Here is a 13,128-nt window from a genome sequence, read left to right as displayed (position 1 = left end):
TTAACCGTCAGCTTTCAGTATGGAGGATGGTGCCCCGCTCACCAAATACATTTAAGAGCAAATACATGAAGATTTGTAACTAACTTAACGTTACTTCGATGGTTAGCATAAGGACAGCTAGCTAGCTAGCTATCTTGCTCCTTCCCCTCTGTGACGTTTCCTCGCTCTACCTGTCAGCCAGCATCGAGCTGCAGGCTGAGGGTGAGGAGGTGACAGCGGCACACGGGTGAAGATGACGGGACAGAAAGGTGTGGACATACCCGGTGAGTGTAGTCTACACATGGCAGAAGGCAGCATACAGGCAAAGCTTTATGAACGGTAGTTATACTTAACGTATTCTACTAAAGGTGCCCGTACACTGAATGTGTGTGTGGGAACAATCTGTTGCTATTTCTGTCAGGCTGCTACTTAAATGGCTTGAGATGTGACAGCAGGTTGGGTTGGGATTTAGCCGGTGTTAAGTTAGAGAAGAGTAAGTTAGTGTTGCCTGTAAATACTGCATTTTTCCTGTCGAGGCTGTCTAAAGATGAATCACACATTTGTCGCCAGATACAGGAGCCGTCTTCACATTTGGAAAGAGCAGTTTTGCTGACAATGTGCCGAGTAAATTTTGGTTGAAGAATGACCAGCCAGCGCACGTTTCCTGTGGTGGAGAGCACACTGCTGTCATTACAGGTACACACATCTATGCACATTTTAATGCACATGTGTTCATCTTTAGGTATTTTGTGTAATTACCTGCAGTTTGATCAAACTTCCATCTCTGTCATGAATCTTCTGTCTGCAGAAAATGGCAGGCTGCTCATGTTTGGTGGTAATACTTGGGGCCAGCTGGGGCTTGGGTTTAAACCTGCTGCCAGCAAACCTGCCTCTGTGAAAGGTAAGTTACTTTACACAAGGCTGCAACTCATGATCATCATGACTCGTTCATATTCCAGTTATTTTCTCCATTAATCCTTTTAATCCTACAATTAATAGATTCTCAAAATAGCCACTGATGAATGTTCTGACTAATCTGTCTCCTAATTGTGTCAGCACTAATTTAAATATGGACTGAGATCGCATTCTTTTTGTTATTTGCATGTTATTTTAGTAGCTATAATGGCTGTGTGTTTCCATTCCAGCCTTAAAGTCTGAGAAGGTGAAGCTTGTAGCTTGTGGGAGAGATCACACAATTGTCTGCACATGTAAGATGAAGAACAAATAATTTTATCTGAGAGAACAGCAGTGCCCAAAGTTGGTTGTTCCTGTAGTAAATTCAGGTTTCTGGTATGTTTAGGGCGGGGTGGTGTGTATGGTGCTGGCGGAAACCAGGAAGGGCAGCTCGGTTTGGGCCACTGTGACAACACTGCATCCTTTCACCTGCTGCATCCCTTCTCTGACCAATCACCAATCAAAATGCTTTCTGCAGGATGCAACACCTCAGCTGCCTTAACAGGTTAGTGTCAAGTAATAAAGTAGCAAAAAGTGTCTCTGCTAGCTAAGATGCTTTGGACAATAGCCAAACTGTAACATATTTGTGTGTATGTACACATCATTGAGTGTGATGTTTGATTGTCTGCTCTGTGTTTATGTGCTGGTAGAGGACGGGAGGCTGTTCATGTGGGGCGACAACTCTGTGGGTCAGATTGGTCTTGGGGACGAGGGATTTGCAGCGGAACCCAGAGAGGTGAATGTTGGGGAAGCTGTGATGTGGGTCTCCTGTGGGTACCACCACTCAGCATTTGTCACAGGTACAACACGGTCAAAGTAACCACAACACAAGAGACGATCTCTCAGTTTGAGTTTAACGTCGTGTATCGCGCTGAGAATGTCGCGTTGGCTTTGCTTTAGTGGATGGAGATCTCTACACGTTTGGTGAGAGTGCGAATGGAAGGCTTGGTCTCTTGGTGGAGCAGCTGGCCAACCACAGAGTCCCTCAGCGAGTGCAAGGGATTCTGGGTCGTTTCACCCAGGTGTCCTGTGGAGGGGAGCACACCGTGGCACTCACAGGTGAGTCAACAGCGTAAAAGCCTCAATCAAGAAAATGTCAACTACTTGACTTCTATTAAAACAGGTTAGAATCTTCTCACAGAAGTGTCTGATTTCTTAACTTGTTTTAACAAAATAAGAATTTAGGATTACTAAGATGAAGATATTTGCAGTTTGCACGATGCTAACTCTCAAAATACAAAGTAACTCAAACAGTCAAATGTAGTGTAGTAAATTACACAATATTCCTCTCTGAAATTTAAATGAAAAACAAGTACCTCACAATTGTACTAAGTACAGTGCTTGACTGTATGTGCTTATTTATTTTCCACTACTGCTGCTAATGAACTTAGTGTGTTTGATTGTGTCTGTTTTGCTGTTCCAGAGGACAGCGTGTACACGTTCGGCAGAGGTCAGTACGGTCAGCTGGGCCATGGAACATTTCTGTTTGAAGTTGATTTGCCAAAACCACTGGAGCACTTTTGTAATAGCAGCATCAAGCATATCACCTGTGGAGAGAACCACACTGCTGTGATCACAAGTAAGCAAGTTCAGTCTAGTCATTATGTGAGTATTTAACAATAGTACTGCCTGTTAAACTATGTGATTGCCCGTGTGTATGTCTCATCATCTAAAAGAAATGCAGTACTGTCAGGGGGTGGGATGCCGATGTACTTCCACGTTTGTCTTCCTTCTCCACAGACAGCGGGCTTCTCTACACGTTTGGTGATGGTCGTCATGGAAAACTGGGTTTAGGGGAGGAGAACTTCATCAACCAGTTCAGCCCGACACTCTGCACACGTTTTCTCAAGTACAATGTTCAGCTAGTAAGTGAATGTGATGAAAGGACTGAGGGTGGTGTTGTCCATCAGTTACAAGGTGGTTTTGTCATCCTGAGCTCCACCTGTCTGCATCTTAAATGTCCTTCAGCAAAACACAAAACCCCAAACTCTTTGTCTTATAACTCTGTAAGTGCAGGCCACCTTCCAAGTGGTACGTCCTGTATGTCTGAGTACTTGTGTTTTCTTACCTTCAGGTGTCCTGTGGTGGTAACCACATGCTGGTACTGGCTGCACCCAGACCACCAGAGAGCCAAGAAGTGGTGTCAGAGAAGGAGATCACGATGACAGAGAACCTTCTGGACTCAAGTTACAGAGAAATTCTCCTGTTGGGAACTTCCATTGATCTTTATCCACAAGTCCCGCTGTCGGCCCTCTCTGCACGAGCCCGCCACAGAGAAAAAGTGAGAAGCGAGGCCATGGTGCTTATTGTCCAGAGTAAACCAGATTCATCCAAGACTTCAAAAACTAAATAGTCCTGAATTTTAACAATTAGCAGCTGTATTGGGCTGCAGGAGGCTGTTTGATCCATATCCTAATCCTCAATATCCTTTTATCTGACAATTATTTCCTCAATTAATTAATTAATTAAAGCACAGGTTGACGCCTTCTACCTATTCAGCAATAAAATAAGTAATTATAGGGCATATCGTCCTGACTGGTTTTGCATCCTGCTTTCATACTTTGACCAGTATGATTGTGAAACTGGTATTAAGTTACATTTTATGTGATATTAAAAGGTCATAAGTTTAACTTTGTGAACCCTGCAGAAACCTTGGAGAAGTTGTTTTAAATCTCTGCTTTAGATAATTGTAACCACTGTCTAAGGCCAGGAGGGAGCAGTGTTACACCAAATTTTAGCTCCACTGTAGTGCCACTAAGTAACTGGTTGGGGGAGCTCCATAGATATGGTTCAGACCCTTTACTCAGTATTGTTTTTCTTGTTTCCCCTCTCTTGTCTTTCAGGCCAGCTCTGTGGAGCTGTTTGGGAAAATGTTTCAGAACCTCCCACGTCTGAAGTCTGGCTTCCTCAACACCTCCTGGCAAACATCCAGAAATATCTCAAACTCTAAGACATTTTCAAAGGACATGAGTACCCCTCTGTCATCCCCCAAATTACAGTCAGAAGTAACACCAAGCCCACCACTCTCCTTTAGATCTCTGTCCAGATCCCCTCAGAGTCCAGCGTTATCCTCAGAGCCATCGAGCCCACATTCTCAATCATCAAACATGTTTCAGAATAAATCCTCTCCTGCTGTTTCTTCTAAGGCCAACTCCAAAGAGTTGCGTTCTCCCTTACTGTCACCAAAGACCAGAACGAAACGTAACCCTACCATCCCAGTATCTCCGAAAAAGATAGCAAGAAAAAGATTTTATGGAGTGGCAACCGCTAACAAGGCTGTAATTGAAAAGCTGTCATCTCCTCTACCACCTAAAGAACCCTGTAGCCCCACCAGACCCTCCAGTGAGGAGGAGCATCCTACTTCACCACAGACAGGTATTTTCAACCTCTAATTTGAACGACTGGCTGGGATGTCTCTTTTAACCACTGCTGAGCTCAGTTTTATCTTGCACATCCAGGAAAATATAGCAGTAGATGCTAGATGATATTGTGCAGCTCTTTAACCGAATCATTGTCTGTGTTTTCAGAGGGAGGAACTGTTCCGGGACAAATTGTCATAGAAGATGTGGAGGAGAACATCTCTGAGAAAGGAGTCGACTCTGACTTTTTGCAAAATGTGGTGAGAGAGGTGATTTTTAATGGCCCCTTGTGCAATGGTTTGACTTTGACAGAGAAGAGACATCCACAGAGCCATAAACATGGAGTCAGTTGAATGTTATTTTTCCTCTTTGGGCTTCTTGGTTGTGGTCCCGATTATGTGCACTCCAGAGCAGGAAGCAGCAAAGTTGAACACTCACTGACTTTTCCAGGAAATATGCATAGCTCAGCATACATACTGTATGTGTGTGTGTGTGTGTGTGTGTGTGTGTGTGTGTGTGTGTGTGTGTGTGTTCTTGCAAGCACATGTGTGCATGTGTCTGTGGAGACATTTTCCACTTGGTGTAACACTGAGGTGAAATGTGAAATTGAATTTAGTTTTTTGGTCTCTTGATTTTTCACATTCCTTTCTTTCTGTAAGTGTGATGAATCTCCTCAGAGCCGATTCACAGATTTGGACTGTTTCTGCCAGCACACAAATGTCTTTGGGCTCCCAGCCTCAGATAGACAAACACACACACACACACACACACACACACACACAGATACACATGCAATGCTTTGGAAAAGTTGGCAGGAGTCTTGCCACAGCTCATCAGTGTTTCCACAGCCAGTGATGAAGCACGCTGTGAGGGAGTCTCCAACGTCGTTATGTGTCATAGTGCAACATGTGGTGCTCAGTAACCCGTTCCTGTCCTCGCTGTGATGTCGGTATGTGCCTTCATGTGCAGTGGTGGAAGAACAATTCAGAGGTTGTACTGAAGTGCAAGTAGTAATACACACACTATAAAATTTGTTGCAAAAATCATAACAATAATTCCCAAATTTCCCCTATGAGGGATGAATAAAGTGTTGTGAAAGATGTAGCGGAGTTGAAGTAGAAAGTGGCATGAAAGAGGAGACGAGAAATACAGTGACCTCAAATGTGTACCTAAGTACAATGCTTAAATGTACTTTGTTACATTCCACCACTGGAAATTACACAGCAAGCAGATTTTGTGCACTGGAAAATGCATCATATTTCAAAAATGGTTGATATGTTTTATAAGTAAACTCTGAGTATACAAAATAGTTGGTAACACCAGATTTTGGAAAAATGTAGTGAAGTATAAAGTGTAGTATTCCCCTCCGAAATGTAGTAGAGTAGAAGTATAAAGTATGAAATACTCAAGTAAGGTACAGGTTTTTAGTTATTTTTCACCACTGTTGGTGTGTGCTTTAATGTGTGACAGAGATTAATGTGCTGTTTATTTCCAACATGATGGTACGTATGTAAAATGAATCAAGTTGTTGTATTCTGTAGGAAAGAAAGAGCTATTGAAGTTGTGTTTGAACAGTGATTAAATGAGGCTGTCTTCACATCACATCTCACTCACCCCCAATTAACCACCATCTGTTTACCTCCAGTGCAGATGGAAAAATAAGGATTTCTCATTTTCTTTCAATCATGGCCATGATTCTCTATAACGTCCACCCACATCTGGTATTTGAACCTGATGACGGATTTGATAATGACTGATTTGTCATGTTCTCCCACCAAGCACAGATGTCCTATGATGTTCTTTTATTCTATTATTATATTCCATGTAAATCTACCCATGCTGCAAAAATCACTTTCCATCAGAATCAGGTTTATTGCCAAGCAGGTTTTTACAAGGAATATGAAGAAGATATTTTTCTATATACAATACATGTATACTGTACAAAAATGTATGTTTAGAATTGTATCCAAAAGATTTTAAAAGAATGATGTCTACTCCTACAAAAGCTACTGAGACTCCAAGGGAGTTCTGATAATCTGATTCTGTCGTGGCTCCATGAGTGTTATTGAACAAGCAACCGCTTCCTGAAACTAGAGATAACATGCATTTGAAAGTAAAGTGCCTCCACAGTACTCCACAGTATTCTCAGGCACGTGACCTTTTTCTGCCTGTTCTGTCTTTATTTTTACATGTGACTAAATCCCTGCTGTCTCTGTGATTTATTATAGGAAAAAAAGGAAAAGAAAAAAGGCCGAGCTTTAAGAAGAACTATGAAAAAGGCAGAGGCATTTAATGAACAGCTACAGTCCGATGGGATGGCAGAACAAAATTCTCACAAGGCCTTATCCACCGAGCTCCTGAAAGGCTCCAGCTCCTCAAGGAAAGAGGCGTCTCCAGTGAGGAGTCTGAAAAACTCCAAAGTCACATCTAAAGGAAAAGAGAACATCACCAAGAAGTCCAGTAAAACCCATGAAGACAGACAAGCTCGAAAGGAACCCTCCTATTTTACATCACCACGTGATAAGAGCAAACTATCTGACTCGAGCCCGAAAACTTCACAGACTGTGTGGAAGACACTGACTGAAGCACAGCAGAGACTGACTGAAGTGAAGCAAAATGCCAGGAGAAGCAAAAATTTGAAAGAAAGTCACATAAACCAGGAGGATAAGAAAGCCAGCCCTTTTAAGAAAGACTTGATAAGGACACCAAAGAAGGAGAAAAAAAAATCAGCTTTGGACAAGACATCTCCTCTTATTATGGTTACTAAAGAAAATGAAATAACCAGTGTATCTGCTGGAAGTTTGACTTCCTTAGAAAATGTTGCAAAGGAAGATGCAGAAACCGCTGACGTCAGACCTGTTGAAGTGGAGATGAAACGGGAGACACAGCGAGTCAAATCACCCCTGACCAAAGATTTGCACAACAAATCTACACCTGGAAAAGGTCAAAGTAAAGCACTGCATGTAACGTCACCACCAGTGAAAAAAGAAACCGCACCTGCTCAGGCTGATACAAAGAAACCCGTCAGCGTGAAATCTACACCTGTGAAAATTAAAGGCAAACCACAAAAGGTCAAATCCACACCTGTTCAAAATCAAAGTACATATGCAGGAAATACTCCAGTTAAAGGTAAAAACAAAGGAAAAGTTGTTGAAAATGAGTTAAACTTTGCCAAGAACGCAGTTCAAAAAACAAATGGTCGAAGTGCAGATAAACAGAAGACACCTGACGTGGACAGCTCTGAAGTAAAGGACAAAAAGAAGTCGAAAGAAGCTAAACTGAAGGCAAAGACCAAACCAGGGGGAGAAGAGGGAGAGGAAGTTAAAGTTAGACGTGCTGATGGAGACTCTAAAAATAATAGGAGGAGTAAGCAGACTGAAGCTTCCAGCCCAATGTTATCACAGCAGGATACACCTATTGAAGTGGCGTGTAACCCCATTTCCTCACAAAGCCCTAAGACATCAGAGGTGGTTTCTGTCAGCAGTGCCAAATCCCAGCAAGACACTGAACCTGTTGATAGGGATCTGCTTGTTTCTGAAAGGAAAAGAGAGGATCAGGGCCTGACTGATGAAACGCCAAAGTGGGGGGAACTTCTCAGCACCGCAGCCTCTCTTCTTCCTGCTGTTGGGATAGCGGGTGCATCTATGGGGGTCCTAAGTGAGGCAGTGACAAGCTTAGGGAGTTTCCAGTCTGACAGTGACACCGTTACGTCCACGTCAACTAAAGGAACTGGTCAGTTGAAGAAATTCACAAAGCAGAGTGCAGTCATGCAGCCTTCCTTCTCCTCGACTTTGTCACATTTTTCTTCCACAGAAGCATCAAATCCAGCAGAAGAAAGAAAAGATGTTGAGGTGAGTGTCCAGTCAGAGGTGGGGAATGCAGAGGAAGACAGTAAAGATAGCACTCATGATCAGTCACAAGAGAAAAGTGACTTGTCTGAGCAGGTCAGCCGTGAGGACATTTCACAAACAGAGGTGAAGAGCAGTGAAGAAGATGAGAAAACCAACAAACCCTCTGAAGATGATAAGGACAACCAGGGCGGAGAAACAGATGCACAAGGTGAGGAGGAAGAGAGTGGAAGCGATGTGGAAGCTAAAGAAGGACAGCAGGAGGGAGATGGAAGTAGTGATGACATAGAAGAGGAAAAGGAGAGTGTTTCTGGAGAGGGTGAGGAAGAGCAAGACACCGAAACTGCAGAGGAAGATGGTGAAGAGGAAACAGGCTCCAGCAGTGAGGAAGAAGATGAAGGAAGCGAGAAGAGTGATGTTACAGAGGCTGAAAAGGAGGATGAAGAAAGGAGTGAGGAAACAGGTGAAGGAGCAAGTGACTCTGAGGTAAGTGAAGCTGCAGAAGAGGAGGAGGAAAGTGAAGAGTCGGGTGATGAAGAAAGTAAAGAAGAAGAGGAAGAGAGTGAGGTGAGTCAGGATGAAGACGATAAAAGTGGCGAAGAATCGGGGAGTGCTGGCAGCAGGAGCAAAGAGTCGGGGGAGGGGGAGGAGGGGGAAGAGGATGACAGAGAGGGAAGTGACACTGCAGAGTCTGATTCTGAAGAAGACAACAAAGAAGAGGAAGATGAGGTTGATGCAGAGGAAGAGGAAGAGGGTGAAACTGAGGAGCAACAAGATGATCAAGACTCCACCGAAAGTGAGGATGAGGAGAAAGACTCAGAGGAAGACGAAGACACAGATGAAAGTGAAGGAGAGGAAGATGAGAAACAGGACAAAGCGAGTGTTGAGAATGAGGAAGAAGAGGATGACAGTGAGGCCAATGAAGAGGAGGAAGACCAAGATGAAAAGAGCGATAAAGAAAATGAGGAGGAAGAAGAGGGTGAGGAAGCAGCATCTTTAGATGAGGGGGAAGCTGAGGACGTGACTGCAGAGGAGGAGGAAGAAGAAAGTAAGGAGGAGGTTCCAGAGGAGGAGGAAGAAGAGGGTAAAGAGGATGCTACAGAGGAGGAGGAAGAAGAGACTAAGGACGAGGCTACAGAGGAGGAAGAGGAGGAGGAGGAAGAAGAGGGTAAAGAGGATGCTACAGAGGAGGAGGGAGAAGAGACTAAGGACGAGGCTACAGAGGAGGAAGAGGAGGAGGAGGAAGAAGAGGGTAAAGAGAATGCTACAGATGAGGAGGAAGAAGAGAGTAAGGACGAGGTTACAGAGGAGGAGGAGGAGGAAGAAGAAGAGAGTAAAGAGGATGCTACAGAGGAGGAGGAGGAAGAGGGTGACGAAGAAGCTTCTCTAGATGAGGGGGAAGCTGAGGATGAGACTGCAGAGGAGGCAGAAAAACCTGGTGAGGAGGAGGAAGAGGAAGAGGGAGGAGCTGAGGAAGAGACTGCAGAGGAAGAAGAAGAGGGTGAGGAGGAGGCAGTCGAGGAAGGAGAAGATGAAGAGGAAGAAAGTGAAGATGAAGAGGAGGAAAAAATGAAGAGAAAAAAGAAAAATATGGAGGCAAATAAAAAGTTGGCAGACAGTGACGATGAGGAGGAAGAGGGGCATGAAGAAGAAGAGGAGGAAGAGGGAGACGAGGAAGAGGAGAATGAAACAAAAGGTAAACCAAAAACAGCGACAAGGCCCACCAATCAGAGAGAAGAAACCAAACTGAAGAAAGGTAATTATTCTGAGGAAAATGAAGATGAGGGTGAGGAGAGTGAGGAAGAGGCTGACGAAGAAGGAGAAGTGAATGAAGAAGAGGAAGAGGAGGGAGAAGAGGAGGAACATGAGGAAACAGGAAAGGCTGCCAACGTCAAACGTAGTGAGAAGCTCAAAGAGAAAAATGAGGAACGAAAAGCAGGAAACACAGAAGTGGGGGAAGAAGAAGAAGGAGATGAGGAAGAAGAGGAGGAGGAGGAGGAGGAGCAAAATGTCAAACCAACAAAAACAAAAAAAGTGGATGGACAGAAGTTGCCCCCTGAAGTTTCTCCCTCAGGCAGAAAAGACAAACAGCAGAAGGAAACACCCAAACCAGCACCGAGGACGAAGCAGGCGGAGAGGAAAGCAGACGACCCTCAGCAGTTCTGGGACGATGTCCTGCCCCAATACCTCGACCTGCAGTGAGGCCACGGCCGAGTCTGACCCTGAGAGGACGCACAGAGACCTGAGTCTTCAGTGTCGGCTTCAAGATGTTTTTCTTAAATCCCATTAAAAGACCAAAACCAGCAACGCATTAGTCTCTGTCAATATTTTACAGCTTCCTGACTCTGTGGCGCTCAGCCAAGCCCATTTATTCCTATTAACGACATTGATTTTAAAATTGACTCACAGATATAAAGTTGAACTTTTTTAAAAGACTTATCTCCTAGAAGAGTTGGGCACAGTTCTTCATAAGCCTGTGTGTAAGTGTATTTGTATTTGTTGGGTACTATTTTCAGCGATGGATTAATACACATTTGGGCTGCTGGTGAGTTTTACAGCAGCAGAGTGGTGCATGTGGGATTGACTCAAAATAAACTACAATACCCATTTTCATCATTTGAAAGAACCTGTCAGCCAGAGCAGCAGAGCAGCTCATTCATGTGTTTTTAAGAGCGCTTCACACGTTTACAACACTGTCAGATGATGAAAAGAACAAAGCCAATGCAGTAAACCAGAGATTCTTCTTCCTTGATGCCTACATGACCCACAATGCAACTTGACCGCTGACAGCTCGGCAGAGACGAGGAGTCAGCGGCCTGGTAAACGTGCTTCTTTCTAGCTCAACACCAGAGTTTTTCTGTTCCAAACTGGTGGTTTTTACCTCACAGTTCCCTCTGGAGCCACAAACAGCTCCATGGAACTGTTTTCACACGTGCAGTAGTTACTCCACAAGTCCTGTAAACACACTTTGATGTGTAAAATCAGCACACATCTCTTTTAATAGGCATCAGTGCAGCTCTATGGCACACAGGAGTAAGCCAGATCGTGTTCTGGCTTGACAGGCAGTATTTGTTAGTGGAGCTAATTCATTGTTGGTTTCGGTCTTTTCATGGGATTTGTTGACAGTAAGGAAACCAAACGTATCCGGTAAATGTGGAACTGAGATTCAAACACATCAGTGAAGAGTTGCTTTCATCGTTTGTTCGACTTGTTCTTGACTTTATTCTTTATGGGCTCGTAAATGTATAAATATTTGTATTTCTGAGAGTGCATTGTCTCTGCTTGCATTTTTTAATCTATGGTTAAGATGATTATACACTCGTGAGACTTCAAAATTAACTGGTTACCTTATGGTGGCAAAATCTCTGCAGTAATTATATACTTAAGTGCACTGTGTGTTTGGGTAGGAGTGAGTGTTTTAGCTGGATCCAAAACATTTTTACATGCTGAAACCTTAAGTAATTCTCAGAAATACACTCAGGTAGAACAGCAGCTAAGTGCAAGTCTGTGTACACTCAGAAACAATTTGAATCCAAAATCATCGGCTGTAACACCACATCAAAGCGTCGGACCAATCCCTCAGAGCCAGGTGAGCAAAGACGGAGCCAGTTAACTCTTTCTTCACCTGACCTGAGAGGAGCACTCCAGCTGAGGCACTCCTAACGCACGGCTGGACCCGCTTTTAATTACAGTCGCTTCACCTCTCGCCTCCCTTCTCTGTTTCCTGTCAAGATAAAGAACACCTCGACACCTTCATGTGTGGACTCGCCCCCTCGCGCACTGCGCAGGGTCTACAGCCAAGCGTCAAGCTTGCGGAGGGGAAAATGAGGCACTGATTAGGCTTTCAACAGCTCTGTGCTTTCACCTGCTCTCCTGCTGCGTGCGTTTGTGAATGTGTCTGTGTAGCTCTCCTGAAGCGGAATCATTATCAGCTGTAGGAGATTGCTATGTAAATGTAAAGTCAGAGTTCATTTACTGTGACTACAAACATGCTACAGAAAGTCAGAGACCAAGAGCTACCACGTGTATATGGTGCTATCATTTCATCAGAATAGGGTTGCTAGGAAACAACTTGGATCCAACTTGACCTCCTATAAAATGTTCACATCATCAGGAAAATGTGAAACCGGAAGCAAACTTCTACCCCAAACTGAAAAACCTTTGTGTGTGTATGAAACAGAGAAAGAGTAAGATCCTTTTTCTGGTCAGTGCCACTGCATTGTTTATCTATGATGATGTGGTAGATGCAGGATGGAGCGTGCGTCTCTTCATGTGTCCTTTGCAGTCCAGTGATTCTCCATGTTCCCTTAGAAAATAGGCAGTTTTTGTAACTAACAAGGTCCCATAATTTGCATTCATTCGTTGTAGTAGTTGAATGCAGTACATGTCGGTGTATAAATGTGTCTCCTCTGAAAGATTTATTCACTTTTGACAGGGCAGTGGTTTTCTTCAGATGATCAGTACACGGTGTGAACGAAGGCATGGATCAGTTTTTCGGCATTTCTTTGATTTATGCATGGAAAAAAAAGTGATTTTCCTTTTCAGGTTAATTCTTAGGATGTTTGAAAGCCTGAGAAGGTGAAAATATGCAGTATTTCACACAGATGAAGCAAAAGAGAAAACTGTTATGTTAATTTCCTAAGTACCAGATTCTGTCCTATGCCATTAATCAGTCCTCGACCCCTTGCATGTATGGTGTGACTCCTTTATGGGGTCCCGGCCCCCGGCTTGGGAACCAGTGCTTTAATTCATAACTTTGCATGGTCTTTCTCTTAAAGAGCTCATGTTGTGTATGTCGGTATGGATCGTAAAGTGAGGCACCGCAGATGTGTCCTTATGTAACTGAGAAAACGTGCGTAATCCACGCTGCAGAGTAAATGAGGTCAGGGACTTTTAGACGCAGGTTTGCATTGATTTCTGTGGGTTGAGTGTCTTGCGGTGATAATCGAGGACATGTTGACATGTTGACCCACAGGAGTTGGCACAGC

At 43.8% G+C, this 13,128-nt stretch overlaps 1 protein-coding gene across 1 annotated transcript; it reads left to right on the top strand.

Moving 5' to 3' along the window:
* Positions 1 to 232: 232 nt before the first annotated feature.
* rpgra (retinitis pigmentosa GTPase regulator a) lies at positions 233 to 10,438 on the top strand. Its single transcript, XM_076747585.1, has 15 exons — positions 233 to 263; positions 550 to 675; positions 788 to 880; positions 1,125 to 1,187; positions 1,280 to 1,438; positions 1,584 to 1,733; positions 1,834 to 1,992; positions 2,357 to 2,512; positions 2,674 to 2,798; positions 3,008 to 3,214; positions 3,777 to 4,308; positions 4,461 to 4,552; positions 6,521 to 7,241; positions 8,106 to 8,446; positions 8,510 to 10,438. The coding sequence occupies exons 1-15, from the start codon at positions 233 to 235 to the stop codon at positions 10,340 to 10,342; spliced, it is 4,788 nt and encodes a 1,595-aa protein (XP_076603700.1). The 3' UTR covers positions 10,343 to 10,438.
* Positions 10,439 to 13,128: the final 2,690 nt, after the last annotated feature.

The sequence above is a fragment of the Chaetodon auriga genome, chromosome 13 (assembly GCF_051107435.1).
Source record: "Chaetodon auriga isolate fChaAug3 chromosome 13, fChaAug3.hap1, whole genome shotgun sequence".
NCBI lineage: Eukaryota > Metazoa > Chordata > Actinopteri > Chaetodontiformes > Chaetodontidae > Chaetodon > Chaetodon auriga.
This window is presented reverse-complemented; position numbering and strand designations above follow the sequence as displayed.

Coding starts and splice junctions, on each gene's coding strand:
- rpgra (XM_076747585.1), top strand. CDS start 233: ATGACGGGACAGAAAGGTGTGGACATACCCG. Junction 676..787: donor GCACACTGCTGTCATTACAG/GTACACACATCT, acceptor TTCTGTCTGCAG/AAAATGGCAGGCTGCTCATG. Junction 4,553..6,520: donor CTGACTTTTTGCAAAATGTG/GTGAGAGAGGTG, acceptor GATTTATTATAG/GAAAAAAAGGAAAAGAAAAA.